This window comes from Chiloscyllium punctatum, chromosome X, assembly GCF_047496795.1.
Source record: "Chiloscyllium punctatum isolate Juve2018m chromosome X, sChiPun1.3, whole genome shotgun sequence".
NCBI classification, from domain to species: domain Eukaryota; kingdom Metazoa; phylum Chordata; class Chondrichthyes; order Orectolobiformes; family Hemiscylliidae; genus Chiloscyllium; species Chiloscyllium punctatum.
Window position 1 is genome coordinate 29,532,016 of NC_092791.1, and position 26,945 is coordinate 29,558,960.

The window sequence follows — 26,945 nt, forward strand, 5'->3', positions numbered from 1 at the left end:
ACACAGACATGGGGAGAATGTGCAAACTCTATCCAGTCACTCGAGGTGGAATCAAAACTGGTCCCCGGCACCGTGCGGCAACAGCGCTAATCACACTGAGCCACCATGCACCCCCCCACCCCCAAACTGTGAAGGGCACTGCAAACATTGAAGATTTTCCTATGGTATGTCACAGTTGAAGAAAAGGAAATCTAGGGGTCTGATAGTACTGAAGGGAATTGGGATCTCCTCCAGCACTATGGGAAAGGATGAGTCTTAAATGCACTAAATAAGGAGGTGTGGGAAAGAAAGAGGTCTTATAGGATAACAACACTGAGGAGCATCCTACTTTGGGGTATCAATTGTCTTGGTACCCCAAATTGAACATAAATAGTTACTTGCACAAGTAGAAAATGAGTGTTATTTTTGCAACTGAAGAGAAGCTCTGAGAAATGTCAAAATTCCAATATTTTGTTTTTTTTCTCTCTGCAAAGATTGCACAGAACTGATTTAGAATATTTGCATGTGCTTACAAATGATTTTTATTAATAAAGTATATTTTGGACATTAAAAAATGTGCTTTAAAAATTGCACAAGCCGCAAAACACTATGCACATTTTCCGTGTTAAAGTTCAAGCATCTGGTTTCCTTTCTAGGCAAATGCAAGTGTTTTCTCCAGGATGCATTGCCTTTGCTTGCTCTTCAAGAAATTAATTCACAGGTAGAAACTATGGCGGGGTCACACAGGGGATCGTTCTGACATAGCAAAATCACAAAGAAGCCACATATACTATGACTACAATGTATTATACACATATAAATACTTTGTGATTCCAGGGAAATAGTAATAATTCATTAATATCCTTTAGGGAAGGAAAGTGCCATCCTTACTTGGTCTGGCCAACATGTGACTCCAAACTTACAGCAATGTGGTTCTTAACTGCCCTTTGGGCAATTTGGGATAGGCAATAAATACTGGACCAGCCAGTGATGCCCTCATTGCATAGAATCCGTATAGTGTAGAAACAAGCCATTCAGCCCAATAAGTCCACACCAACGTATCCTTCATAACCGTATATTTCCCATGGCCAATTCACCTGACCTGCACATCTTTGGATTGTGGGAGGAAACCGGAGCACCCGGAGGAAACCCACGCAGACACGGGGAGAACGTGCAAACTCCGCACAGTCAGTTAACCAATGCTGGAATCGAACTCAGGCCGCTGGCGCCGTGAGACAGCAGTATTAACCACTGGGCCACCGTGCCACGAACCAGTACAAAACCAATGTAAAAACTAAACTGGTTTGTATTATCAGTCGTTTAGTTTGACTTTTAAAAAGTATTTATCAAGGATCCGTAATTTTTTTTTTGAAAGACAAATTCAGCCCTTTCGGTGCAGGTTCTCTTTGCAGGGCAATTATTAATCCCCGTTTGGCACGAGAGGGGTAAACTGTGGGCAGTTCCGTCTAACCAATTCAAAGCACTTGGAAGGGCTGTACAGATTTGCTCTCCGCCCATTATAACGTTGAACAGAGAGAGAGAGAAGCTTGTCGACAATCGTGTTTCCTTAAAGATGGCGTTTGTTCGCTCTGTACTTCGCTCCCTTGTGGGCATCATAGTTCTCCCAGTCACCATTTTACAATACATCGGTTTCTGGGACCCTCTGTACAAGAGGTTTTTCCCATACCTTATGCGCAGAATGACCACCACCATCAACGACAAAATGGACAAAGTGAAGAAGAAACTTTTCGACCGGTTGCCGGACTTCGCCAGCTCCTCGGGGCTGACAGTCTTGGAAGTGGGTTGTGGCACTGGTGCCAACTTTCAGTATTACCCCTGGGGTTGCAAGGTCATCTGCACGGACCCGAATCCGAATTTCGAGCACTTGCTGAGGAGCAGTGGCGCCGAGAGCACGCACCTGAAGCTCGAGCGGTTCGTGGTGGCGTGCGGCGAAAATTTGAGCCAAGTGGCGAGCGGCTCAGTGGACGCCGTGGTCTGCACCTTCGTGCTCTGCACCGCCCAAAACGTGGACGCGGTGCTGAAAGAGATCAAACGAGTGTTGAGACCGGTAAAAGAAACGGGATAACTCCTCTTTTTTTTTCTTTTCTCTTCTCTTCCCCTCCTCCTTCAGAAATATTTACAAAGAGTTGTTAAGATTTCTTGACCGTAGGCCTTTTGTCTCAGTAAGTGTGAAATACTGTGAACGGTTTTGGTCCCCTTGTCAAGGGAAGGATATACTGGTATCGAAGGCATACAAGAATCTTTTATAAGACGTGACAGATGTGGAGAAGTTGTTTCTCCTTGTGAGAGTCTCGGACCAGAGAGCATTATCTCAGAATAAGGGCTGCATATTTAAGGCAGAGATATGGAGGAATTTCTTCTCTGAGTGGAGTGAACCTGTGGAAATATTTACTCAGGGATGTTGAGGCTGGGTAATTAAATATATTCAAAGCTGAGACAGACAGATTTTTAACAGTAAGGTAATCAAGGTAATGGAAAAAGGGTCGAAAGTGAAGTTGAGGATCATCCAATCAGCTTTGACTTCATGGAATTGTGGAGTAGATTCAATGGGCTGAATGGCCTACTTCAGCCCCCACATCTTCTGGTCAAAGTGGTGGGAGGGGCAGATAGTTAGGCAAGTTTCTGAGGAGAATATTCACCACATTCTTCTTCTCCCCCCCCCCCCCCCCCCCAAACAATTAAGTTCTTCTCAAGAATTTTCACAACCCACCATTAACTAAAGTCATTAAGTGATCAACTTACAGCTACTTGAGCCTCAATTCACCTTCAGTCAAATTACATGCCTTCTTGACAGATAAAAATAGCTGAACAGGTCTAGACAATTGGCCATGGGTGGGCGGGTGGTCATCTGCCAACTGCCTGCCCCTATTCCGTGATTACATTCTAGAGCCAGAATGTCATTGGAGAGAAAGCACGTAGTGTCCGTCAATGCTTTTGACGTCTTTAGAGAAAGGTGGGCACTGTAGGGAAAACAGTGCTTTATTACCCCTCCAACTCCATTTTGATTTGGTACCCTCCCCTTCACTTTTTGACATAAGCATTGCCCTTATTAGGTTTTGCTTGTTATTGTTTCACTAGATACATGCATGTTTTCCTGGTGATGGAGAATATAGAATAAAGTCTTCACACAATCCTGTCTTTTTTACTGTGTCACTGTACATACACGTATAGACACAGGTGATTTGGGGAAAATGTAAACACTACTGCTGGGTCCTGTGTGGGGGCAAAAATAAGAGAAGGGGAGAAACAAAGAAAAATGGCTGTTTTCCCTGATCTGGAAACCAGGGCAACCTGTTTGCTGGTCTGTGGTGGGGGGGGCGGTGCAGATGTGGTTAGTATGGGGAATGAAGGGTAAGGAGATGGCCGTGCAAAGTACTGTCCCAAATGACCTAAGGAAAAGACCTACTTTCTCGCTGTTGGATCCTGTGAAGAACAGGCCTCCAGGACAAGGAAGGACCTCAAAGTCAGGGCCTGTGATTTACTGAGAGGTTCTTCAGTTCACTGTTAAGTAAGCAATTAAAGCAGAACTGAGGTCCTTCAAAGGGAGTACTGAGAGTTAGATAGGAAATTGAAAAGCAGGACTCTAGGGGTGTAATCTCAGGATTATTTGCTGTGCCACGTGCCAGTGAGGCTTGGGATAGGAAGATAGTACAGTTACATATGTAGCTAATGATCTGGCATAGGAGGGAGGGTTTCAGGTATGTGAATCATTAGAATGTCTTCCAGGGGAGGTGGGACCTGTATAAGAAGATGGGTTGTACCTAAACTGGAGGGACATCAATATCCTGGCAGGGAGGTTTGCTTGTGTCACTTGGCGGGGGGTGCTGGAAAAAAAGCAGAGCTGTAGGTCAGTAAGTAAAATGACTGGGGAGGAGTCCGAGACTAAGGCCAATAAGACTAAGAGGAGGAACGGATGAGGAGAGGATGCTGAACACAGGACAGGCAGTTTGAAGTGTATTTGTTTTAATGTCAGGAGTATGACAGGTAAAGCAGATTAATTTAGAGCTACATGGTGTAGCTCGAACAAAAGACTTGGTTGAGAGATGGATAACTTAACATTCCAGGATTTAGATGTTTCAGGTGAGATGGATGTAAAAGAGCTGGGGGAGTTGGGTTACTTAAAAGAGGAATATCACAACTGCACTGAGGGAGGACACCTTGGAGGGTTCATCCAGTAAGGCCATACGACGAAAGCTCAGAAATAGAAAAGGTGTAATCCCTCTGATGGGATTGTACTACAGACCTCCCAACAGCCAGCGGATTACCGAGAAATAGATATGTAGACAGATTATGGAAAAATGTAAAAACAACAGGATGGTTGTGGTGGGTGATTTTAATTCCCCCTCTTTTGACTGGGACTGCCTTAGTGCCAGGGGCTTGGATGGGGTGGATAATTTGTTAGGTTTGTCCAGGATGATGTTTTGAAACAATATATAAATAGTCCAACGAGGGAAGGGGCCATACTAAAGCTGGTATTGGGGAATGATCCTGGCCAGGTGATCAAGGTTTCATTGAGGAAACAGTTCAGGAACAGTGACCATAACTCTAAGTTTTAAGTTACTTATGGATAAGGATAAGAGCAATCCTAAGGTGAACATACTAAACTGAGAGAAGGCTAACTTCCATAATATTAGGCAAGAACTGGGGAATATCGAGTCGATAAAATGTGAAGCTGGAAAGGCACACGTTTGGGTCGGGACTTACCTGCTCCTCCAATGCTGCCTGACCTGCTGTGCCTTTCCATTCCACATTTTATCAACTCTGACTTCCGGTAACTGGGGAATGTAGATTGGGAGTGGCTGTTTGAGGGTAAATCCACATCTGGCATGTGGGAATCTTTTAAAGGTCAGCTGATTAAAGTTCAGAACCAGCAAGTTGCTGCGAAAATGAGGGATAAGGATGGCGAGATGCAGGAACCTTGGATGACAAGAGAAATTGAAAGCTTAGTCAAAAAGAAAAAAGGAGGCATACGTAAGATTTAGGAAATTGAAGACAGAGCCCTCAAAGAATATGAAAATAGCAGGAAAGAACTCAAACCCAGAAGTAGGAGGGCTGAAAGGGCCATGAAATGACTTCGGCAAACAGGATTAAGGAAAATCCCAATGCCTTTTATCCATATATAAGGAGCAAGTGGATAGCTAGGGAAAGGGTAGGTCCACTCAAGGACAAAGGAGGGAGTTTAGACATGGAGCCAGAGGAAGGAGATGAGGATCTTAACAAATACTTTGCATCGATATTCACAAAGGAGAAGAAGATGGTAGATGGTGAGTCTTGGGAGGGGTATGTTGATATACTGGGGCACGTCAAGATTAAAAAAGATGTTGGGTGATTTAAAAGGCAGGACATGTGGAATCTATCCCAGAACGCTGAGGTGAGGGAGGCAGGAGAGGAAATTGCTAGGGCCTTGCATGAAATCTTTATATCCTCTTTAGTCATAAGAAAGGTCCCAGAGGACTGGGGAACAGCCAACTTTGTTCCATTGTTTCAGAAGGACAATCCAGGAAATTGCAGGCTGGTCAGCCTTACTTCTGTGGTAGGGAAATTATTGGAGATGGTTCTGAGTGATGGGATTTACTCATATCTGGAAAAATATGGACTTAGTGGCAATAGGCAGCATAGTTTTGTGTAGGGAAGGTTGTGTTTCAAAACTTGTTTGAGTTTTTTGAGGAAGTGACAAAGCTGATTGAGGGCAGAGCAGTTGATGTTGTCTTCAGCAAGGCTTTCTGACAAGGTCCCTCATGGCAGGCTGACACAAAAGGTAAAGTCACATGAGATCTGTGGTGAGCTGGATTCAAAACTGGCTTATTCGAGAAGACAGTCAGTGGCGATGGAAAGTTTTTCTGACTGAGATCTGTGACCAGTGGTGTTCCACCGGGATCAGTATGGGGCACCCTATTGTAACATTGTATGTGTATGATTTGGCAGAGAACGTAGGTGGGCTAGTAAATAAGTTTGTGGATGACACAATGACTAGGGGAGCTGTGGATAGTGAGGAGGATTGCCAGAGGACACAGCAGGATACAAATAAGGTGGAATGGGTGAAGAAATGGCAGATGGAGTTTAATCCAGACAAATGCGAGGTGATGTCTTTTGAAAGATCTAATGCAGAAGGGAAATATAAAATAAATAACAGAACCTTTAGTAGCATCAACATACAGAGGGATCTAGGCATACGTGTCCACAGTTCGCTGAAAGTGGCAACAGAAGTGGGTAAGATGGTCAAGAAGGCACCAAGCATGCCTGCCTTCATTGGTCAGGGCATTGAGTGCAAAAATTTGGCAAGTTATGTTGTAGCTACATAGATCTTTAGTTAGGCCACATTTGAGACGTTGTGTACAGTTCTGGTTGCCACACTACCAGAAGGATGTAGAGGCTTTGGAGACAGAATAGAAACAGTCTACCAGGATGTTGCCTGGTTTGGACAGTACTAGCTGTGCAGAGAGATTGGACAAACTTGGTTGTTTTCACTTGAATGTTGGAGGATGAGGGCAACCTGATAGAAGTCGGTGCCTATGTGGTCTGCATAGGTAGGAGGAAACATGGGGATCTAAGGCAGAAATTCAGGGAGCTAGGTTGGAAACTGAGAGCTAGAACAAATAGAGTTGTTATTTCTGGTTTGTTGCCTGTGCCCTGTGCTAGTGAAGCGAGGAACAGGCAGAGAGAGGAGTTGAACACGTGGCTGCAGGGATGGTGCAGGAGGGAGGGTTTTGGATTCTTGGATAATTGGGGCTCTTTCTGGAGAAGGTGGGACCTCTACAAACAGGATAGTCTTCACCTGAACCAGAGGGGCACCAATATCCTCAGGGGGAATGTGCTAATGCTCTTCGGAGGTGGTTTAAACTAATGCAGCAGGGGGTGCGAACCAGAATGGTAGTTCCAGTGTACAGAAGGTTGGGGGTAGTGAGGTCAGGGATAGGTTTACAAGATCGCGAGAGGGCACTGGCAACCAGGACGTTGGTTTGAAATGTGTGTACTGCAATACCAGGAGCATCCAGAATAAGGTGGGTGAACATGGATTGGTACCTGAGATTTTGATGTTGTGGCCATTTCAGAGACATGGCTAGAGGAGGGACAGGAATGGTGTTGCAGAATCCGGGATTTAGATGTTTCAGCAAGAACAGCAATGATGGTAAAAAAAAAAGGGGGGTGTGGCATTGTTGATCAAGGGTAGTATTACAGCAGCTGAGAAACGTTTGAGGACTTATCTGTTGAGGTTAGAAACAGGAAAAGAGAGGTCACCCTGTTGGGAGTTTTCTATGGGCCTCCAAATTGTTCCAGGGATGTAGAGGAAAGGATGGCTAAGATGATTCTCGATAGGAGCCGAGAGTAACAGGGTGGTTGTTATGGGGACTTCAACTTCCCCAATATTGACTGGGAATATTATAGTTCAAGTAGTTTAGATGGGTCAGTTTTTGTTCAAGGTGTGCAGAATGGTTTTCTGACACAGTATGTAGACAGGCCAACAAGGGGCAATCCCATATTGGATTTGGTACTGGGGAATGAACCCAGCCAGGTGTTAGATTTGGAGGTCGGTGAGCACTTTGGCGATAGTGAACATAATTCGATTACATTTACAATAGCAATGGGCAGGGATAGGTATATACTGCAGGGAAAGAGATATAACTAGGGGAAAGGCAATTATGATGCAATTAGGCAAGATTTAGGATGCGTAGGATGAAAGGAAACTGCAGGGGATGGACACACTTGAAATGTGGAGCTTATTCAAGGAACAGATACTGTGGGTCCTTGATAGGTACAATTACAACATTTAAGAGGCATTTGGATGGGTATATGAACAGGAGGGATATGGGCTGGGTGCTGGCAGGTGGGATTAGATTGTGTTGGGATATCTGGTCGGCATGGACAGGTTGGACCGAAGGGTGTGTTTCCATGCTGTACATCTCTATGACTATATATTTATCAGGCAGGGAGGTAGTTGTCGAGAGGAGGAGCCATGGTTTACTAAAGAAGTTGAAGCTCTTGTCAAGAGGAAGAAGAAGGTTAATGTGAGAATGAGGAGTGAAGGCTCAGATAGGGGGCTTGAGTGTTATATGTTAGCCCTCTCTTTAGATCTTTTCTGGCTAAGTGGAGCCAGGAGGGGACATGAGAAGGTGTTGGCGGATAGGATCAAGGAAAACCCTTAGGCCTTCTATCGGTATAACAGGAATAAAAGAATGAATAGAGTAAGATTAGGGCCAATCAAAGATAGTCGTGGAAAATTGTGTGTGGATTCTCAGGACATAGGGAAAGTGCTTAATGAATATTTTTTGTCAGTATTCACATTGGAAAAGGGCAATGTTAGTGAGAATACAGAGATACAGGCTATTAGATTAGATGGGATTGAGGTTGACAAAGAGGAGGTTTTAGCAATTTTAGAAGATCTGAAAATAGATTAAAAACCTCTGGGCCAGATTCCCTTCTCTGGGAATCCAGGAAGGAGATTGCAGAGCTATTGGCTTCGATCTTTGTGTCATCATTGTCAACAGGAGTAGTGCCAGAAGACTGGAGGATAGCAAATGTTTAAGAAATTCTGTGAACATGATCTTAAACTCCACAACCACCTGATGAAGGAGCGGCACTCCAAAAGCTAGTGCTTCCAAATAAACCTGGTGTTGTGTGATTTTTAACTATGTCCACCCCAGTCCAGCGCCGGCACTTCCAAATCTTGGGGGACATAAGTTTAAGTTAGAAGAGGGTAAGTTTAAAGGAGATATGAGAGGCAGCTCTTTTGTGTAGAGGGTGGTAAGTGTTGGTTGTGTGCTGCCAGAGGAGATAGTGGAGGTAGATGCAGTAGCAGCAATTAAGAAGCATTTTGACAGATATATGAATAGGCAAGGAATAGAGGGATATGGACCGCATAGAGGCAGAAGGTTTTGACTTTAGAAAGGCATCATGTGTCAGCGTAGTCTTGGTGGGCTGAAGAGCCAAGTCCTGTGCTGTACTATTCTTTGTTCTCAATCCAACAACCTTCCTCATTTGGGGCAGAGGGTCTGTTGCCATTGAAAACACCCACACCCACACTTATGCGTTAAAGAATTAAATCTTGTCCTTTAAGCGTGTAAAAATATGTTCATATTGAAGAAAACTGAGGCTTAACAATCTCACAGATTTCACCCTTTTTTTGTGTTGCATTATGTAATGCTTTGGAATGTTAAGGAATTGCAGCATTACCTTGGCAGATTAATACAGTGCATTAAATGGTCTAATACTATATCCTTTGAAATTGGCACATTGTCTGATTTACAATGAGTTATAATAGCAGAAGAAACCTACTAATGTTTAAAAATGCTAGATCCAGTGCTGCTTCCTATCCAACTTAAATTGTTGTGTTTTTAAAAAATACAAAAAAGTTACATACACGTCGGTGAGGGAAGTTTCAGAGTGAAAATAGTTTTCAAACACCAAGTACTAAATTAATGCATCCTTTCAATCGTTAAATAAACATAGACTGATGTTATTTCAGATTTTAGTTGATTTTGCTGGGAACTTGAACCTGACTTTGTTTCAGGCTGCTGTTTTGCAACTTAAAAACCTTAATGAACGTACATCACCACAACAAAGCCTTGTGTCCGCACTCACTGATGCATGCAATTTTTGATGTGTTTCCAACACACTGGTTCTGGTAAGTAACTAAAGTTTTTCACAAAAGATGTCCTCTCCCTGCACATTTCCAACTCTTCCCTTCAAACAAAGTTACTTTCAACTCCACAACCTAAACAGTAAATCAAAGACCCGTTACTCAGGCTCTTTATGTGACACACTGTAAGTTTGTAACTACCATAATAAGGAAACAAGGGGAGGCATTTGAAATATATAAAGTCCCTAAGACATTAAAAATATTTTAACTACCATCAGATATGGACTGAGTAACTTTGAACAGATTGTACCCATTATCATTTTTTTAAAAAAGGAAGCCCGAGTTCCCACTGATCTCACTAATTTTTTACTTAGGAGCAATTACAGTTTGTGGTTATAAAGGGAAATGAATCATTGTTTTATCAGACTTTGAGATGTCCATTGCACCACCCAATGGCAACAGAGATCTTCAAGCCTTCATGCAAATTGTTGTGCTTTTGTGCATTTTCAACCATTGCACTTATGTGCTCCTTTTAATATGGTAAAATTTCCCAATGCACTTTGCAAGAGTGTTATCAATCAATATGTGATAACCAGACACTTGAGGACAGGTGGCTAAAAGCTTGGTCCAAGGACTATTGGTCGAAGATATTTACCAGGCTATTGCTGGACGTGGAGGGTTTGAGTTATAAGGAGAGGCTAGTTAGGCTGGGATTTTTTCACTGGTGTGTAGGAGATCGAGGGGTGACCTTACAGAGGTTTATAAAATCACGAGGGGTACAGAAAAGGTAAGTGGCAGATGTCATTTACCTAGGGTGGGGGATTTAAAGACTAAGTAGCACATTTTTAAGGTGAGGAGGAAAGATTTAATAAAGAAATGAAGGGCAATTTTTTACACCGAGAGTTGTTCGTGTGTGGAATGAATTTCCGAAGGAAGTAATAGATGCGGGTACAGTTACAACCTTTAAAAAAAATTTGAATAAGTACATGAATAGGAAAGATTTGGAGGAATATGGGCCAGGTATAGGCAGGTGGGACTAGTTTACTTTGGGATTATGCTCGGCACACTAGTTGGACCGAAGGGTCTGTTTCTGTGCTGTGTCACTGTATAACGAGGTTAAAAAGGAGGAGAAATGGATGGAGGGAATTCCAGAGCTCTAGGCTGCTGATAGCATAACTGTCAGTGGTGGAGTGTTAAATTGCATATCTATGCAATACTTCACATATTATTTGCTACATTTTTATGGGACATTGGTCAGACTAGGGGTGCACAGTGGCTCAGTGGTTAGCACTGCTGCCTCACAGCACCGGAGACCCGGGTTCAATTCCCGTCTCAGGCGACTGACTGTGTGGAGTTTGCACGTTCTCCCCGTGTCTGCGTGGGTTTCCTCCGGGTGCTCCGGTTTCCTCCCACAGTCACAAAGATGTGCAGGTGAGGTGAATTGGCCATGCTAAATTGCCTGTAGTGTTAGGTAAGGGTTAAATGTAGGGGTATGGGTGGGTTGTGCTTCGGCGAGTCGGTGTGGACTTGTTGGGCCGAAGGGCCTGTTTCCACACTGTAATGTAATCTAAAAAAAAAGGTGTAAATATAAGGTAGGGGAATGGGTCTGGGTGGATTCGTCACCGGAGGGTCGGTGTAGACGTGTTGGGCCGAAAGGCCTCTTTCCACACTATAGAGATTCTAGATCTGGAGTACTAGATGCAATTTTGATCTCTGTATTTAAGAAGGGATACATTAGAAGTAATGACTCAATTTCTGGGATGAAGGGCTTAATTTATGAGGAAAGGTTAGGTAGATTGGGGATCTGGAGTTTAGAAGAATAAGTTGAGATGTTTTTGAGACTCTGGGGATCTTGAAAATGTGACTGCTGAGAGGATGTCTCCCCTTGTGGGAGGGACTGAAAGTGGAGTCGCAGGTAGATAGGATAGTGAAGGCAGCGTTTGGTATGCTTTCCTTTATTGTTCAGAGTATTGAGTACAGGAGTTGGGAGGTCATGTTGCGGCTGTACAGGACTTTGGTTAGGCCACTGTTGGAATATTGCATGCAATTCTGGTCTCCTTCCTATCGGAAAGATGTTGTGAAACTTTTGAAAGGGTTCAGAAAAGATTTACAAGGATGTTGCCAGGGTTGGAGGATTTGAGCTACAGGGAGAGGCTGAACAGGCTGGGGATGTTTTCCCTGGAGCATCGGAGGCTGAGGGGTGACCTTATAGAGGTTTATAAAATTATGATGGGCATAGATAGGATGAATAGGCAAAGTCTTTTCCCTGGGATCGGGGAGTCCAGAACTAGAGGGCATAGGTTTAGGGTGAGAGGGGAAAGATATAAAAGAGGCCTAAGGGGAAACTTTTTCCTGCAGAGGGTGCTACGTGTATGGGATGAGCTGTCAGAGGAAGTGGTGGAAGCTGGTACAATTGCAACATTTAAGAGGCATTTGGATGGGTGTATGAATAGGAAGGATTTGGAGGGATATGGGCCGGGTGCTGGCAGGTGGGACTAGATTGGTTTGGGATATCTGGTCGGCATGGACGGGTTGGACCGAAGGGTCTGTTTCTGTGCTGTACATCTCTATGACTAGAACTAGGAGCCACCATTTAAAAACTGAGTAGGCTCCAATTTTTGACAGATGAAAATTTGTTATTCTCTGAGTGTTGTTGTCTATACATTTCTCTTTCCCAAAGAGAAAGGGAGACTGGATAATTGATTTTTTTTAGGCTGAGTTAGATTTTTGATTGGCAGTGGAGTCATTTTATTAAATGGCAGAGCAGGCTTATGGGTCCAAATGGCCTTCTGCTCCTAATTTGTATGTACATATTTTGAATTCCTAAAATATAGTGTGATCTTGCGTCAGTTGTAATGTAGCTTTCTGATATTCTTACAATTGCAGAGGTTAGCGATTGACAGATATTGCTGGAACTTACTCCTTGTAATCATGCCTTTCCCTAGAAATTGAAGCCTTCTCAAGTTCAACTTTTCTTTAAGAACAGTGGCACTAAGTGTAATTATTGTCTCCAATAAGTTTCAAAGATAAGGTAAAACAGCAACTTCAGCTTTTCTTGATTGTTATCCTTTTTAAAAAATAGTTGTGTATATTTAGCAGCTTGTTTACATTTTGTTTGACAAATTAATCTTCTCAAAATTTCGTAGGTGAACATGTAAAATCCATACAGCTCAGCAAAGCTAAAAACATTTGGTGAAAAATACCTGCTTTCCACATACAGTGAACTTTGTTTAACTGGCACTCTTCATAAAACGGCAAAAGTTATGTACAGGGCGACCCCCGTATCCACAGAATAATTTTCTGCAGTTTCAGTTACCCGCGGTTTACTGTGGACTGAACATATTATAGGGAACCTTCCAGAACCAGGGACCAGGGGCTGCTGGGAAGGTAAATTTCCCATTTAAACGAATGGATTTGCTCTGATCCATTGGAGGAGGAGGCTCCACAAATATCCCCATCCTCAATGATAGAAGACCGCAGCACATTAGTGCAAAAAATAAAGCTGAAGCTCTCGCAGCAATCTTCAGCCAGAAGTGCTGAAAGGATGGTCTATCTCGGCCTCTTCCAGTGGTCCCCAGCATTACAGATACCAGTCTTCAGCCAATTCAATTCACTCCATGTGATATCAAGAAACGGTTGAAGACACAAAATACTCCAGAGGCTGTCAGCCCTGACAACATTCCAACAATAGTACTGAAGACTTGTGCTCCAGAACTTGCTGCTCCCCTAGCCAAGCTGGTCCAATACAGTTACAACACTGGCATCTACCTGACAATGTGGAAAATTGCCCAGCTATGTCATGTACATAAAAAGCAGGACAAATCCAACCTGGCCAATTATTGCCCCATTCGTCTAATTGCAATCATCAGTAAAGTGATGGAAGGTGTCATCCACTGTGCTATCAAGCAGCACCTGGTGGGCGGCACGGTGGCACAGAGGTTAGCACTGCTGCCTCACAGCGCCAGAGACCCGGGTTCAATTCCCGCCTCAGGCGACTCTCTGTGTGGAGTTTGCACATTCTCCCCGTGTCTGCGTGGGTTTCCTCCGGGTGCTCCGGTTTCCTCCCACACTCCAAAGATGTGCAGGTCAGGTGAATTGGCCTTGCGAAATTGCCCGTAGTGTTAGGGGTATGGGTGGGTTGCGCTTCGGCGGGGCGGTGTGGACTTGTTGGGCCGAAGGGCCTGTTTCCACACTGTAAGTAATCTAAAAAAAAACTTTCTATGTTCAATGAGTGTCAGCCCGGTGCAGCCTGGAGACTAGACATGTTGCAGTCTGGATACTGGGCCTGGTGCAGTCTGGAGACTGGGCCCAGTGCTGTCTGGATACTTGTTGCTGGCACAGACTGGATTGTAATTCGAGTCAGTTCTTTAAAAAAGTTTTCAAGCAGCACCTGCTCAGCAATAACCTGCTCAGTGACACCCAGTTTGGGTTCCACCAGGGTCACTCAGCTCCTGACCTCATTACAGCCTTGGTTCAAACATGGACAAAAGAGCTGAATTCCAGAGGGGAGGGGAGAGTGACAGCCCTTGACATCAAGGCTGCATTCGACCAAGTGTGGCATCAAGGAGCCCGAGCAAAACTGGAATCAGTGGGTATCAGGGAGCAAACTCTGTGGTGGTTGGAGTCATACCTGACATGTCGGAAGATGATTGTGATTGTTGGAGGTCAGTCATTTTAGCTCCAGGTCATCTCTGCAGGAGTTCCTTAGGGTAGTGTCCTCAGCCCAGCCATCTTCAGCCGCTTCATCAATGACCTTTCCTCAATCAAAGGGTCAGAAGTGGGGATGTTCACCGATTATTGCACAATGTTTACAGATACTGAAGCAGTCCATGTTCAAATGCAACACGATCTGGACAATATCCAGGCTTGGGCTGACAAGTGGCAAGTAACATTCATGCCACACAAGTGCCAGGTAATGGCCATCTCCAATAAAAGACAATCTAACCACCGCGCCTTGATGTTCAGTGGTGTTCCCATCACTGAATTCCCCACTATCAATGTCTCCAGGGTTACCATTGACCAGAAGCTCAACTGGACTCATCACATAAACACAGTGGCTACAAGAGCAGGTCAGAGGCTAGGGATACTGAAGTGGGTAGCTCACCTCCTGACTCCCGAAAGCCTGTCCACCATCTACAAGGCCCAAGTCAGGAGTGTGATGGAATACTCCCCACTTGCCTTGACAAGTGCAGCCCCAACAACACTCAAGAAGCTTGACACTATCCAGAACAAAAGCAGCCCACTTGATCGGCACTATGTCCACAAGCATCTACTCCCTCCACCACTGATGCTCCGTAGCAGCAGTGTGTGCTATCTACAAGATGCCCTGCAGAAATTCACCAAGGATGCTCAGACAGCACCTTCCAAACTCACGACCACTTCCATCTAGATGGACAAGGGCAGCAGATACATGGGAATACGACCCCTTGCAAGTTCTCCTCCAAGCCACTGGACTTGGACATATATCACCGTTCCTTCAGTGTCACTGGGTCAAAATCCTGGAATTCCCTCCCTAGGGGCATTATGGGTCAACCCACAGCAGGTGGACTGCAGCGGTTCAAGAAGGCAGCTGAAGGGCAACTAGGAAAGGGGCAACAATTTTGGCCAGCCAGTGATATCCACATCCCACAAATGAATAGAAAAAAATATGTTGATACCTCAAAGCTTTGCTTGGTCAGGATGTATTGCGGTTATGTGGACCTCTTGATTACCCAGAATACTTGATCAGCCAGCACCCTCCTGGTCCCATAGGTGCCAGTTAATAAAACGTTTGCTGTATTCATTGCAAACCATGATGCAACTCTGGTATTTGTATCTTAATTCACACCAGGTAGACAGGGAAAATTTGTAATCTCAGAACCTACTTGACACACTTTTTCTGAGGACATCATTTATAAACTTCTTTATAAATCCTTCAGTGGCTATTTACACCCTATGCATATTTCTATAACACAGCGTTCAACTCCTGTTAGACAATAATTTAACCTCTTCATTCAACCATGAGCAATGTCAGAGGAGTTCTTTCACCATATTAATCAGATTAGATTAGATTACTTTAGATTACTTACAGTGTGGCAACAGGCCCTTCAGCCCAACAAGTCCACACAGACCCGCCGAAGCGCAACCCACCCAGACCCATTCCCCTGCATTTACCCCTTTACCTAACACTACGGGCAATTTAGCATGGCCAATTCACCTAACCTGCACATTTTTGGACTGTGGGAGGAAACCGGAGCACCCGGAGGAAACCCACGCAGACATGGGGAGAATGTGCAAACTCCACACAGTCAGTCGCCTGAGGTGGGAATTGAACCCGGGTCTCTGGCGCTGTGAGGCAGCAGTGGTGACACAGTGGTTGTACATTTTGCCTATCAGGCTTTACTCTATAAATGCTGAGCTTACTTGCATCCAATTTGGATCTCATGTCATGTTCATAAAATAGTAACGAATAATATTTTAAAGCAGGAGTTGGTTAAATGTTTAAAATGATGAGGTGCGGGGAAAGGAAGCTTCAGCTTTGTTTGTGAACCCTCAGAATTTAAACTAGTTAATGCTTCTTGATCTGTTAGGGTAATAGTTTACTTAATTGAAATGGAGTAAAGTGGGAAAAGAAATCCAGCCACTTGACAGGTTTATATGGAGATCAGTTGCATAATAGTAATGCCACTAAACCAGTGTTAGGATCGGTCCCCAATTTGTCATGTTCTGAGGTAAGGAGGGATGATCTAGCTATCTTTTATACAACTCCTCCCTCAATTGATTAAAACAAAATTAATTTTAAAAGAATTTATTTCCTCATGTATACCTTTTTCCCTATCTCAATGTCTTTATGTTTTTAAAAGAACTAATTTAACCAAACTTTCCTGAGTTAAAGGAGGCAATGAGTTTATTAGCTACTAAAACAAGAAAAAATAATAAAACGTGACACAAATGTAGACAGATTATAAATGATAGGGGAGTCCTGAAAAGTAAAAGTTAAAAAGGAATTTATCAATCATTTGGTTTGTCCATGACAGATCAATTGTGAAACAGTTTGGTCATTAAGGTGGGTGATTCTGGTCGTGCTGACTTTGACCGTTGAGTAGTTGTTTGGAGGTTCTTGGTTCTGCAGTTAGTGAAAGGAATTTGTCCAGTTTCCTTCAATTGTGGCTTTTCTGACTTGAGTGTTTTCAACAATCAGGAAGAGTTTATTTCTATATGCAGATGCAGGGATGTCTAGTGGGAATTTTCAGCTATGTCCCTTCACAGCATACTTTAGTTTGGTAGAACTTGAACCACAACCTAGCACACAGACTAGGGGCTCTAGTTGTCTTTAACCCCCTTGTGTATTCCTGAAAAGGAAAACACAAACCTGTCCTTTGCCGAGAACTGCCTTTCTTTCAACCTGTGTCATGTCCATAAGCATGGAACACACCCACAGAAGATCACAGTTCTTTTTTTTTAATGGCACCTCTCCCTTTAAGATCTTGCTGTCTGATGGTTGACACTGTTTGGGTAACATTCTGTTTCCACACAAGGACTTTGGATAGCTGGTGAATTTACATCCTAAGCCACCTTTTGTCTGTCTTATATTGAAATGTATGTACTTTTTAAATATCTATGTATTTTGGAGTTATGATCAGTTTTCCTGACTTTAGTAATCCAGCGACCCAGGCTGATATTTTTGGGGACACTGGTTCAACTCTCAGCAGCTTGTGAAATTCAAAATATATTAAGACATATGGAATTGAAAACTAGGCTTAGTGATGGTGGTGACTGTGACAACTGTCATTGAATGGCATAAAAACTTATCCGGTTCACTAATGACCTTTAGGAAAGGGAATCTACCATCTTTATCTGGTCTGACCTACACATGAGTCCAGACCAACAACAATGTGGTTGATTCTTACATGCACACTCAAATGACCAAGCAAGCTACTCAGCTCAAGGACAATTAAGGATGGGCAACAAATGCCCACATCATTGACTAGTCAATTGTCCACTGTGCCATGAAATCTGCCTTGTAGAAGTATGGAATTCCAGCAAAGGATTACCTCAGTTCTCATCTCTCCTTGCCAGACTTCTTATCGTGTTATTGTTTTGTTATTCTCTTGTAATTTCCAATCCCTGCCCACCAACTCATCAATCAGTTGAAATATCTGTTGATTGGAAAATTAATTGAAAGATTAACATTAAAGAAATCCATTTAACGCAACAAGCAAATTCCATGTAAAATACTTTGAAAAGTTGCTACAATGACAGCTGGCATGTCTGGATATGCCAAAAAGGGCATCGCAAAGTGAAGTTCAAAACACCAAGTGAGGTCGCAAGGTCTGAGGCAGTAATGGCCACTGTCAATTCCTGACTTGCGTTTAAAGCGAGAGCACATCTGATATAATAGGCCTCTGAGCTTAAAGCTCCCTTTCACCCTGCCTCTGCTCTTTCAGTTCTCACAGAATGGGATACACCAGTGGAGTATTTGCCAGTGGGAGGTGGCGCACTGCATCTGCATTTGCTACTTGGCCTCCCTAACTGTGTTCCAACTTGTAATTGTACGCATGGAGAATGAGAGTGCACCACTGAATTCAGCCTGAAGCTATGGGCAGCATGGCCTTGTCCTCTTTGAGCAGCCCTAGCAGGGATTTGTGGTCTGTTACTGTAACAAATGTATGTATTTAAAGGTACTGGTGGAACTTCCTGACTCCAAATATGATCAGCAAACTTTCATTCTCAATATGGGCATATTTATGCTCTGCATTAGCCAAAATTGTGAATGCAATCACCATTGGGCATTCCTCTCCATTGGGCCACCTGTGAGCTAATACTACCCTGATGCCATTCAGGGAGACATCGCATGTCAACACCAGATCTCACTTGGGATCGTAGTGTGCCAACACACCTTAGAGGATGATAACTATTTCTTCACTTCCCTGAAAGCTTTGGCTTGTCTACGTGACCATTTCCAAGGTTAACCCTTTTCTAAGGGTTGATGCAAAGGTGCCAGGGTCGAAGCCAGGTTATGTATGAACTTTCCATAATAATTCACCAGCCTAAGGGAATACGTGGAAGCTGGGGCATGTTTGATTGCCCTCATTTTATCTTCCAATGGGTGTAACCCAGTCTTATTGACTCTGTAGTGCACGTAGGTCACTTGGGGTGCTTGAAACACACATTTTTCCCTTCTAAGGTGAACCTCTGCCTGGGAGAATCTAAGGACAATGGCCAGGTTCTCTAAGTGTTCCTTATTGGTCTTCCCTGTTATTCCAGGTCATCTCGATGAATGGCAACCTGGGGTAGACCTTATAAAATGTTCTCTATCGTCCACTAAAAAAAAATTGCGCAGGCTGACGATACCCAAATGGCAGTCTTGTTTATTGGTACAAACCCTTTTGGGTATTAATTGTAGCATACTTCTGGGAATCCTCATCTAACTGCAATTGCAAGTGTGCATCATGTCCAGCCTCGTGAAGGACAATCCTCCTGCCAGCTTTGCATCTAAACCCTCTGTATGAGGCATTGGGTATTTATCCAGGTGTGAAAAACGGTTTACTGTTTGTATAAAATCCTCACAAAGGGGAACCGACCTCTCAGGCTTCACAATCAGTACGACCGGTGCTGCCCATTCCAAAACCTGGACTGGTTTGATGATTCCTTCCCTTTCCAGCCTCCTGATTTCTGACTCTACTTTTGCCCGTAAGGCAAATGGCACTGGGTGGGTCTTACAGAATCATTAAATTGCTCGTGGTCAACATGCAAGGTGGCCTTGGCTTCTTTAATAGTGCCTAGACCGTCCTGAAAAACTTCCGGATATTTAATAAGGACCTCACTCAGGCAGCCATTTTCTAATTGAAAAATGTGGAGCCACTCAAGGTGAAACTTTCTCAACCAATTTTGTCCCAATAGGCTTGGGCCTGAGCCTTTTACTACAATCAGTGGTAACTGTACCAGCTGCTTCTCAGAAGTTGTACCCTTAATCTGGAAAAGTTCACCAGTATAGTTTGTCAGCCTGGCCAAGTTCTTGCACAAACTTAAAGGTTGGAGTACAGAATGAATTTTGTTAAAGACTGGTTCTGTGATCACTGAAATAGCCATGCCTGTATTGGCCTCAATTGCCGAGTAAAACTGATATTATCTCAGAATTAGAAGAGGTTTGGTGTCATAATATTTCTTAGCTAAATCATCAACTCTTGAAAGGTTTTTGTATCGCGTGCCTAATAACTGAAAAAGCTGCAGGTCCAAAAGCTGACTGGGCAAACTGGGCCCAGTCTTCAACAGCACGATCAAATGAGCTAAGCGTCTCAAAAAATGGCATCATGGCAGAAATGCTTACCCCAACTCAAAGACAGCTGGTGTGAATTTAATTTCTTCAGGAGTGTGCTTTTCTCTTGTTGCCATTGAAATAGCTCCCCAGAGGCTGGTATTCTGTCACCAAGTCACCCTTTATGTACATGTGGAGTGTCCTTGACACCATTCTACCTCCCTCAGAGCCAGCTCTCCGAGTGAACAGTATGTCTGACACTCCTGTTCTTGTGTGTCAGCCAGGGCTCCCTGATCGGGGTTGTTGATCTGGTCCAGTCAGAGAACTCATATTTTATGAAGTCCACCTGGCTGACCATATTACAATCACTACAGTCATGGGATCTTTATTTTCACCCAATGAGTGAACAAGCAGACAGGGCCACTTTTTAAAAATATCATCTGAAGACATTACCTTAACCTGAAAAGTGTCAGCCTAAATGAAACTTGTATCCACAAGAGTAAGAGGAATACATGTTGAACAAGAGATTAAAATTGGTAACAACATTCTTTATTTAAAATGTGTTAACTTAATTCCACTCGTAGGCTTCTGTGAAATGCACATTTGCTGGATCTATTACTTTCATAATTATCACTAGTCAGCAATTCATCACCACTCTCAAGGGGTGCATTCAATGTAAATATAAATTTTAGAGAGGGCAAAAAAAAACAACCAGCCAGTTATGCAGCAAATTTCAGAACAGTATGGTGAGATCAATATCTCAAACAAGATTCCAGTCATAAAAGTCTCCTGTATCTCCTGCAATGTATTTCCTCCCCACATCCCCCTTGGAGATCCACAGCTGTCTCCAGCCTTACATCTCTGTTGTGTATCTGGGACTGACTTTAGCCAGCACTAATACTATATATACTTAATTATTTAAGGAGGTACTTTGCTAAAGACATCCATTGCTGTCTTTTGAAAACACAGTGTAAAACAACAATTGTTTTCAAATGACATGCTGTTAAACTGCAAATTTAGCTAACTTTCAAAATTATCAGTGACCAGCTTTAAATGTGAGGAAAATGTCTCAAGGTATGTCGGTTTGCATCAGTGAAAAGAATGTTTCGGAACAATGCAAATTTAAAAGGCCTGTGAGAAAGATTGCAGGGGACAGTACATTTAGATGAACCAGCAGCTTGTCAGCAAGCATATCTGCTTCTCAATTATCCTTTGCCAATTTATTGAACCCAACTTACCTTTGACTAACCTGAGCACTGATTTCACGAATGGCTTGCATCTTTAGATGCACACAACGATGCTAAAACAGCATTAATAATACATTGAATATCCCATACTATATTGCTTTTTTCTTTGCAAAATAACATCCTCTGGCTTACTCTGAAAGGCATCAATTCTGTAATAATGAACATCACACTGCAGCCATTACTCCATTGCTGTGCAGAAAACATTCCAATTGCTGGGTGCTTTGTCAGCTGCAGCCTGAAACAGATTATGTAACCTGCAAGTTGCTCCACTAAACAATTACATTGAATATTTGTTCGCTTAAACAGTTTACTTTTGTAGTCTTAAAAGATGCACAGCTCTAATGTAGCAGAAAGACAAATTGTACATTTGTTAATGAAACACTTCTAATCTTACAGAACAGTAATATCCAAATTATTGAGCAAGGCCACAGGGAGTCCACTAATTAAAATCAGAGTCTATCTTTCACTTAAGCCTTATTTTGTGGAAGGTTTGAAAAATATATTTATTTGTGAGGTATGGGCTAGGTCAGTACTTATTTCCCATCCCTAATTGCCCCTTAAAAGGTGGGGGTGAGCTGCCTTCTTGAACTGCTGCAGTCCATGTGCTGTAAACTGACCCATGATGCCATTAGGGAGGGAATTCCAGGAATTTGACCCAACAACACTGAAAGAACAGAAATGTATTTTCACGTCAGGATGGTGAGTGGCTTTGAAGGGAATTTGCAAGTGATTGCGTTCTTACATATCTGCTGCCCTTGTTCTTCTGGGTGGGGGTTGGTCTGTGGCCTTAGTCCCTGTATGTGGCCAATTTGACTGACTCTGCTTCCTGTTCAGCCCCACTTTCTTCAGATACTTGACAAAATGTTTTGTTTCTGCAGGGCGGGGCATTTTTCTTCATTGAGCACGTGGCTGCTGACAAAGAAACATGGCTGCACTTCATTCAACATGTGATCCAGCCAGCATGGCGTTACTTTGGGGATGGATGCTATCCGACCAGGGACACTTCAGCAAACCTCGAGAAAGCCAACTTCTCAGAATTGAATCTGAAGCACATCATTGCACCTTTGATGAGTTTGATCAAATACCATATTGTTGGATATGCAGTCAAATGAGAAGCTGGATCATGGAAACACCAAGCCTAAAATCTACTTGTCTGCTGTGAATCATTCATTCAAATTAGAAGTATCAGTGCAATAATCCTTTGTCAATTAATTTTAATCACCAGTCATTAAGATGAGTGCTTTTAAATGTGCCTTTTTAATCCACTATATCACACAGTGCTTTCATCCAAAATGGTAATCAAGCAAAATTCCAGATTATACATCCATGTCCAGGATCAGTTTTCATATTTTATTATTTCAATCAAAACTTTTCTCTGTATCCTCCCAACCCACTCTGAACTAGAATGTCAAAACATTTTTTTAAAAAGAAGTCAATTCTCTAATCTCAAATGAGGTGCTGCTTACCAAACGTTCCATTGTAATTTGAATATATTAAACAGGACTTATTTATGCTATGATATTATTTTTAATGTAAATTACTTTGAATCCTTTATTACTTTCACCATGAATTGCTATTCTGATTTTATAAATATGAATATTTAACTCTGCAGTAAAGAATTCCACAGATTCACTATCCTCTGAGAGAAGAAATTCCTCCTCATTTCTGATTTAAATGTTCTTTCATGAATCACGGGAGTCAGGGAGGATCTCAGAGAATTGGAAAATGGCGAATGCAACACTCCGTTTAAGAAGGGAGGGAGGCAGAAGGCAGGAAACTATTGGCCAGTTAGCCTGACCTCAGTTGTTGTTAAGGTTTTAGAATCCATTATTAAGGATGAGTTTGTGGAGTACTTGGAAGTACATGGTAGATTAGGGCGGAGTCAGCACCGCTTCAGCAAGGGGAAGTCATGTTTGACAAATCCATTAGAATCCTTTGAGGAGGTAATGACCAATTAGACAATGAGCCAGTGGACATGATTTATTTGGATTACCAGAAGGTCTTTGACAAAGTGCTGAATAGGAAGCTGCTAAATAAGAGAAGAACCCATGGTGTTAGGGGCAAGATACTGGCATGGATAGAGGACTGACAGAAGGTTGAGAGTAGGGATAAATGAGTCTTTCAGGATGGCTAGTGGAGTTTGACAGGAGTCAGTGTTGGTACCACAACTATTCATGTTTTACATTAACGATCTGGACAAAGGAACTGAGGGCATTCTTGCTAAATTTGCAGATGACACAAAGTTATGTGGAGGGGCAGGTAGGGTTGAGGAAGCAGAGAGGCTGCAGAAGGACTTGGATATACTAGCAAAGTGGGCAAAGAAGTGGCAGATGGATTACAATGTGGCAAAGTAAGAAACTATACATTTTTCTGCAAAGAATACAGGTGTTGACCATTTTCCAAACTGGGAAAGGCTTCGGAAATCTGAAACACAGAGGTACTTGGGAGTCCTAGTTCAGAATTTTCTTCACGTTGACATGCAGGTTCAACTGATCGTTTGGAAGGCAAATGCAATGTCAGCATTGATTTCAAGAGCAGAATTGTACTGCTGATGCTGTATAAGGCTTTGGTCAGACCACGTTTGGAATATTGTGAACAGTTTTGGTCCCCATATCTAAGGAAGAATGTGCTGGCGTTGGAGGGGATCCAGAGGAGGTTTTTCAAGAATGATCTGGGATGAAGGGTTTATCATACGAGGAATGTTTAAAGACTCTGGGTCATTACCTGATCGAGTTTAGTAGGATGACGAGGGGGATCTGATTGAAACTTACAGAATACTGAGAGGCCTGGATAGAGTGGACTTGAAGAAAATGTTTTCACTGGTAGGAGAGACTAAGACCCAAGGTCACAGCCTCAGGTTGAAGGGATGGCCCTTCAGAACTGGAATGAAGAGGAGTTTCTTCAGCCAGAGGGGAGTGAATCTGTGGAACTCATTTCTGCAGATGGCTGTAGAGGCCAAGTCATTGAGTGTAATTAAGACAGAGATAGCTAGGTTTCTTGATTAATAAGGGCATCAAGGGTTATGGGGAGAGGCAGGAAAATGGGATTGAGAAACATACCAACCATGATTGAATAGCAGAGCAGACTCAATGGGAGAAATGGCCTAATTCTACTCCTCTATTTTATGGTCATAGAGATGTACAGCATGGAAGCAGACCCTTTGGTCCATGCATGACTCCCTTATTCTGAGATAATGCCCTCTGGTCCTAGACACTCCCATAAGAGAAAACATATCTACCTTGTTAAGTCCTCTAAGAATCTTGTATGTTTCAACAAAGTTGCTTCTCATTCTTCAGAACTCCAATAAGTTCAGCCCCAATCTATTCAGCCTCTACCTGCTATCAGAGTTGAAGAGTGTGGTGCTGGAAAAGCACAGCCGGTCAGGTAGCATCTGAGGAGCAAGCGAGTCGACATTTTGGGATTATGCCGAAGTTTGTGGGCCCAGGGGGCTGAGAGATAAATGGGAGAGGGGATGGGGCTGCAGGGAAGTTAGCTGAGACAGGATGCTAACTTGCGGAACGTTTCAGAGAACATCTCTGGGACCCGTACTAACCAACCCCACCGCCCTATGGCTGACCATTTTAACTCCCCCTCCCACTCTGCCGAGGATATGCAAGTCCTGGGCTTCCTCCTGGAGGAAGAATGCCTCATCTTTCCCCTTGGGACTCTCCAACCATATGGAATCAATGTGGATTTCACCAGTTTCCCCATTTCCTCTATCCCCATCTTATCCCAGTCTCAACCTTCCAACTTGTCACCACTGCCTTGAATGGTCATACCTATCCATCTTCCTTCCCACCTAACTGCTCCACCCTCCTCTCCAACCTATCATTTTCACCCTCACCTTCAGCTACCTTCCCCCCAGCCCCCTCCCATTTATCTCTCAGCCCCCTTGGTCCACAAGCCGCATTCCTGATGAAGGGCTTTTGCCTGAACATCAACTGTCCTGCTCCTTGGATGCTGCTTAACCAGCTGTGCTTTTCCAGCAACACACTCTTGACTCTGATTACCAGCATCTGCACTCTGCACTTTTTCCATACCTGCTATCAACTTAGTGAACCTTTTTTGGACTGTCTGCAATGTCAGTAAACTTTTCCTTCGTTAAGACTCCATTCCCTTTGAAATAAAGGACAACAATCCATTTGCCTTCCCTATTATCCACTGAAGTTGTATGCTTGTTTTTCATGATCGTGTAAGGACTCCAAAATCCCTCTGTTATGTAGTTTTCTGCAATGTTTCTCCATTTCAGTAATATTCAGCTCCTCTATTCTTCCTGCCAAAGAAATGAGGAAAGAGGAGACAGTGGTGTTGTGGTAAAGTCACTGGATTAGTAATCCAGAGGTCTGGGTAAATGCTCTGGGGTTGTGAATCCAAATCCTCACCATGGCAGTTAACAAATCCGGAATGAAGCGAGATTCATGGTCACTATTACTGAGACTATGGAAGTCCATCAGGTTCACTCTTGCCCTGCAGGAAGGGAAATCTGCCAACCTTTCTTCGTCTGGCCCACATGTGACTTCAGACCCATAACAATATGATTGACATTGAACTGCCCCTGAAATAGCCCAGCAAGCCACAGAGGGGGATTTAAGGATGAGCAACAAATGCAAGCTTGCCAGTGTTGCCCATATTCTATGAAAGAATAACAAAGGGCTCGATAGCCTTGCACAAAACCTTATTTAATGAATCAGCCCCACCTTTACAACATAGGAAAGATCTACTTAATCACAATTTAATTTGTTTCGTCCTAATCAAAGCACAAATGACATCCTATTTCACTGCAATTGTGGGGCATTTCCGTCCCCATTCTCCTTGACCTGCCTCCAGCCTTTGACAACAGTCTTCCGCCACCTTTAATCAGCTGGGACTGTCACTTTTGTCAAGTCAGTCTTAGCCAGACCATCTTGAGCAATGGCTTCACTCCATCTCCATACACTGTTACTTTTGGAGTCCCCTAAGAGAAGGATTTCTATGTGGCTTCCATTTCTCATGTGCATGCTGCCACATGGAGCTATCATCTGAAGACATGGCATTGGAGTCTGTGTGTACATTGAGGGCACCCAGTTTAATCTTATCCTTACAGAGAGTTTGAATTCTTCGTATTGTGTTTTAATTGCATTTCTCTTAGAAGAGTGGAAATATCAGTTTAACTTCCCATGATATATCAAATGTAAAAGTCAGTTTCACTCACCAGATGGAGGCTAACAGATACGTATTTGGCTACAAGCTTTCTGAGTCCCTGCTTTATGAGATTAACTCCCCCAAGGGAATTAGATAAAATGTAAGCAATAACTTCTGTTAAAATTGCAGTTATAGCAGTAAATTAGACAAATTAGTGTAGAAGTAGGCAGTTTTTCAAGTAACCAGAGTGAAGGAAATGTTAAAGTGGGGTTAAAATAGAACTTAGAAAGGCTTTGAAAGCCCGTAACCTCAAACTTGAGAACTTGAATGTCTGAATTCTGTAGTGTGTAGTGCTGTTCGTGTGACCTTGGGCATCTGTATGATTGTTAACCATTGTTATCATTTGGTGTACAGTTTTTGATAATAGTTAGGATCACATAACTGCTTCATTCCTTGAAGAGACAATAAATGCATTTGAAAGCTGTTATCTTGTGAAATAAACGTGTTAATAACATCTATTTCCCAACATCTCCCTTGACTTTGCAGCCGTGGTTTTGTCAGACTGCTTATTTAACACCTCAGACCTGGATGAACTGCAGTTTCACAAATTCAAGATAATCGAACTGCTGCCGCTTGACATTCAATGGCATTACCATTGGTGAAACCCCTACCATTACCATCGACCAGAAACTCAACTGGACTAACCATATAAATAGGAGAGAGTGAGGACTGCAGATGCAAGAGATCAGAGTAGAAAAATGTG

At 43.1% G+C, this 26,945-nt stretch overlaps 1 protein-coding gene across 1 annotated transcript; it reads left to right on the forward strand.

The window, feature by feature from the left end:
* Positions 1–1,133: 1,133 nt before the first annotated feature.
* Positions 1,134–26,710, forward strand: LOC140471362 (thiol S-methyltransferase TMT1A-like). The gene is made up of 2 exons (XM_072567398.1): positions 1,134–2,047; positions 21,940–26,710. Exons 1-2 carry the CDS (start codon positions 1,553–1,555, stop codon positions 22,171–22,173), a joined length of 729 nt encoding a protein of 242 aa, XP_072423499.1. The 5' UTR covers positions 1,134–1,552; the 3' UTR covers positions 22,174–26,710.
* The last annotated feature ends 235 nt before the right edge of the window (positions 26,711–26,945 follow it).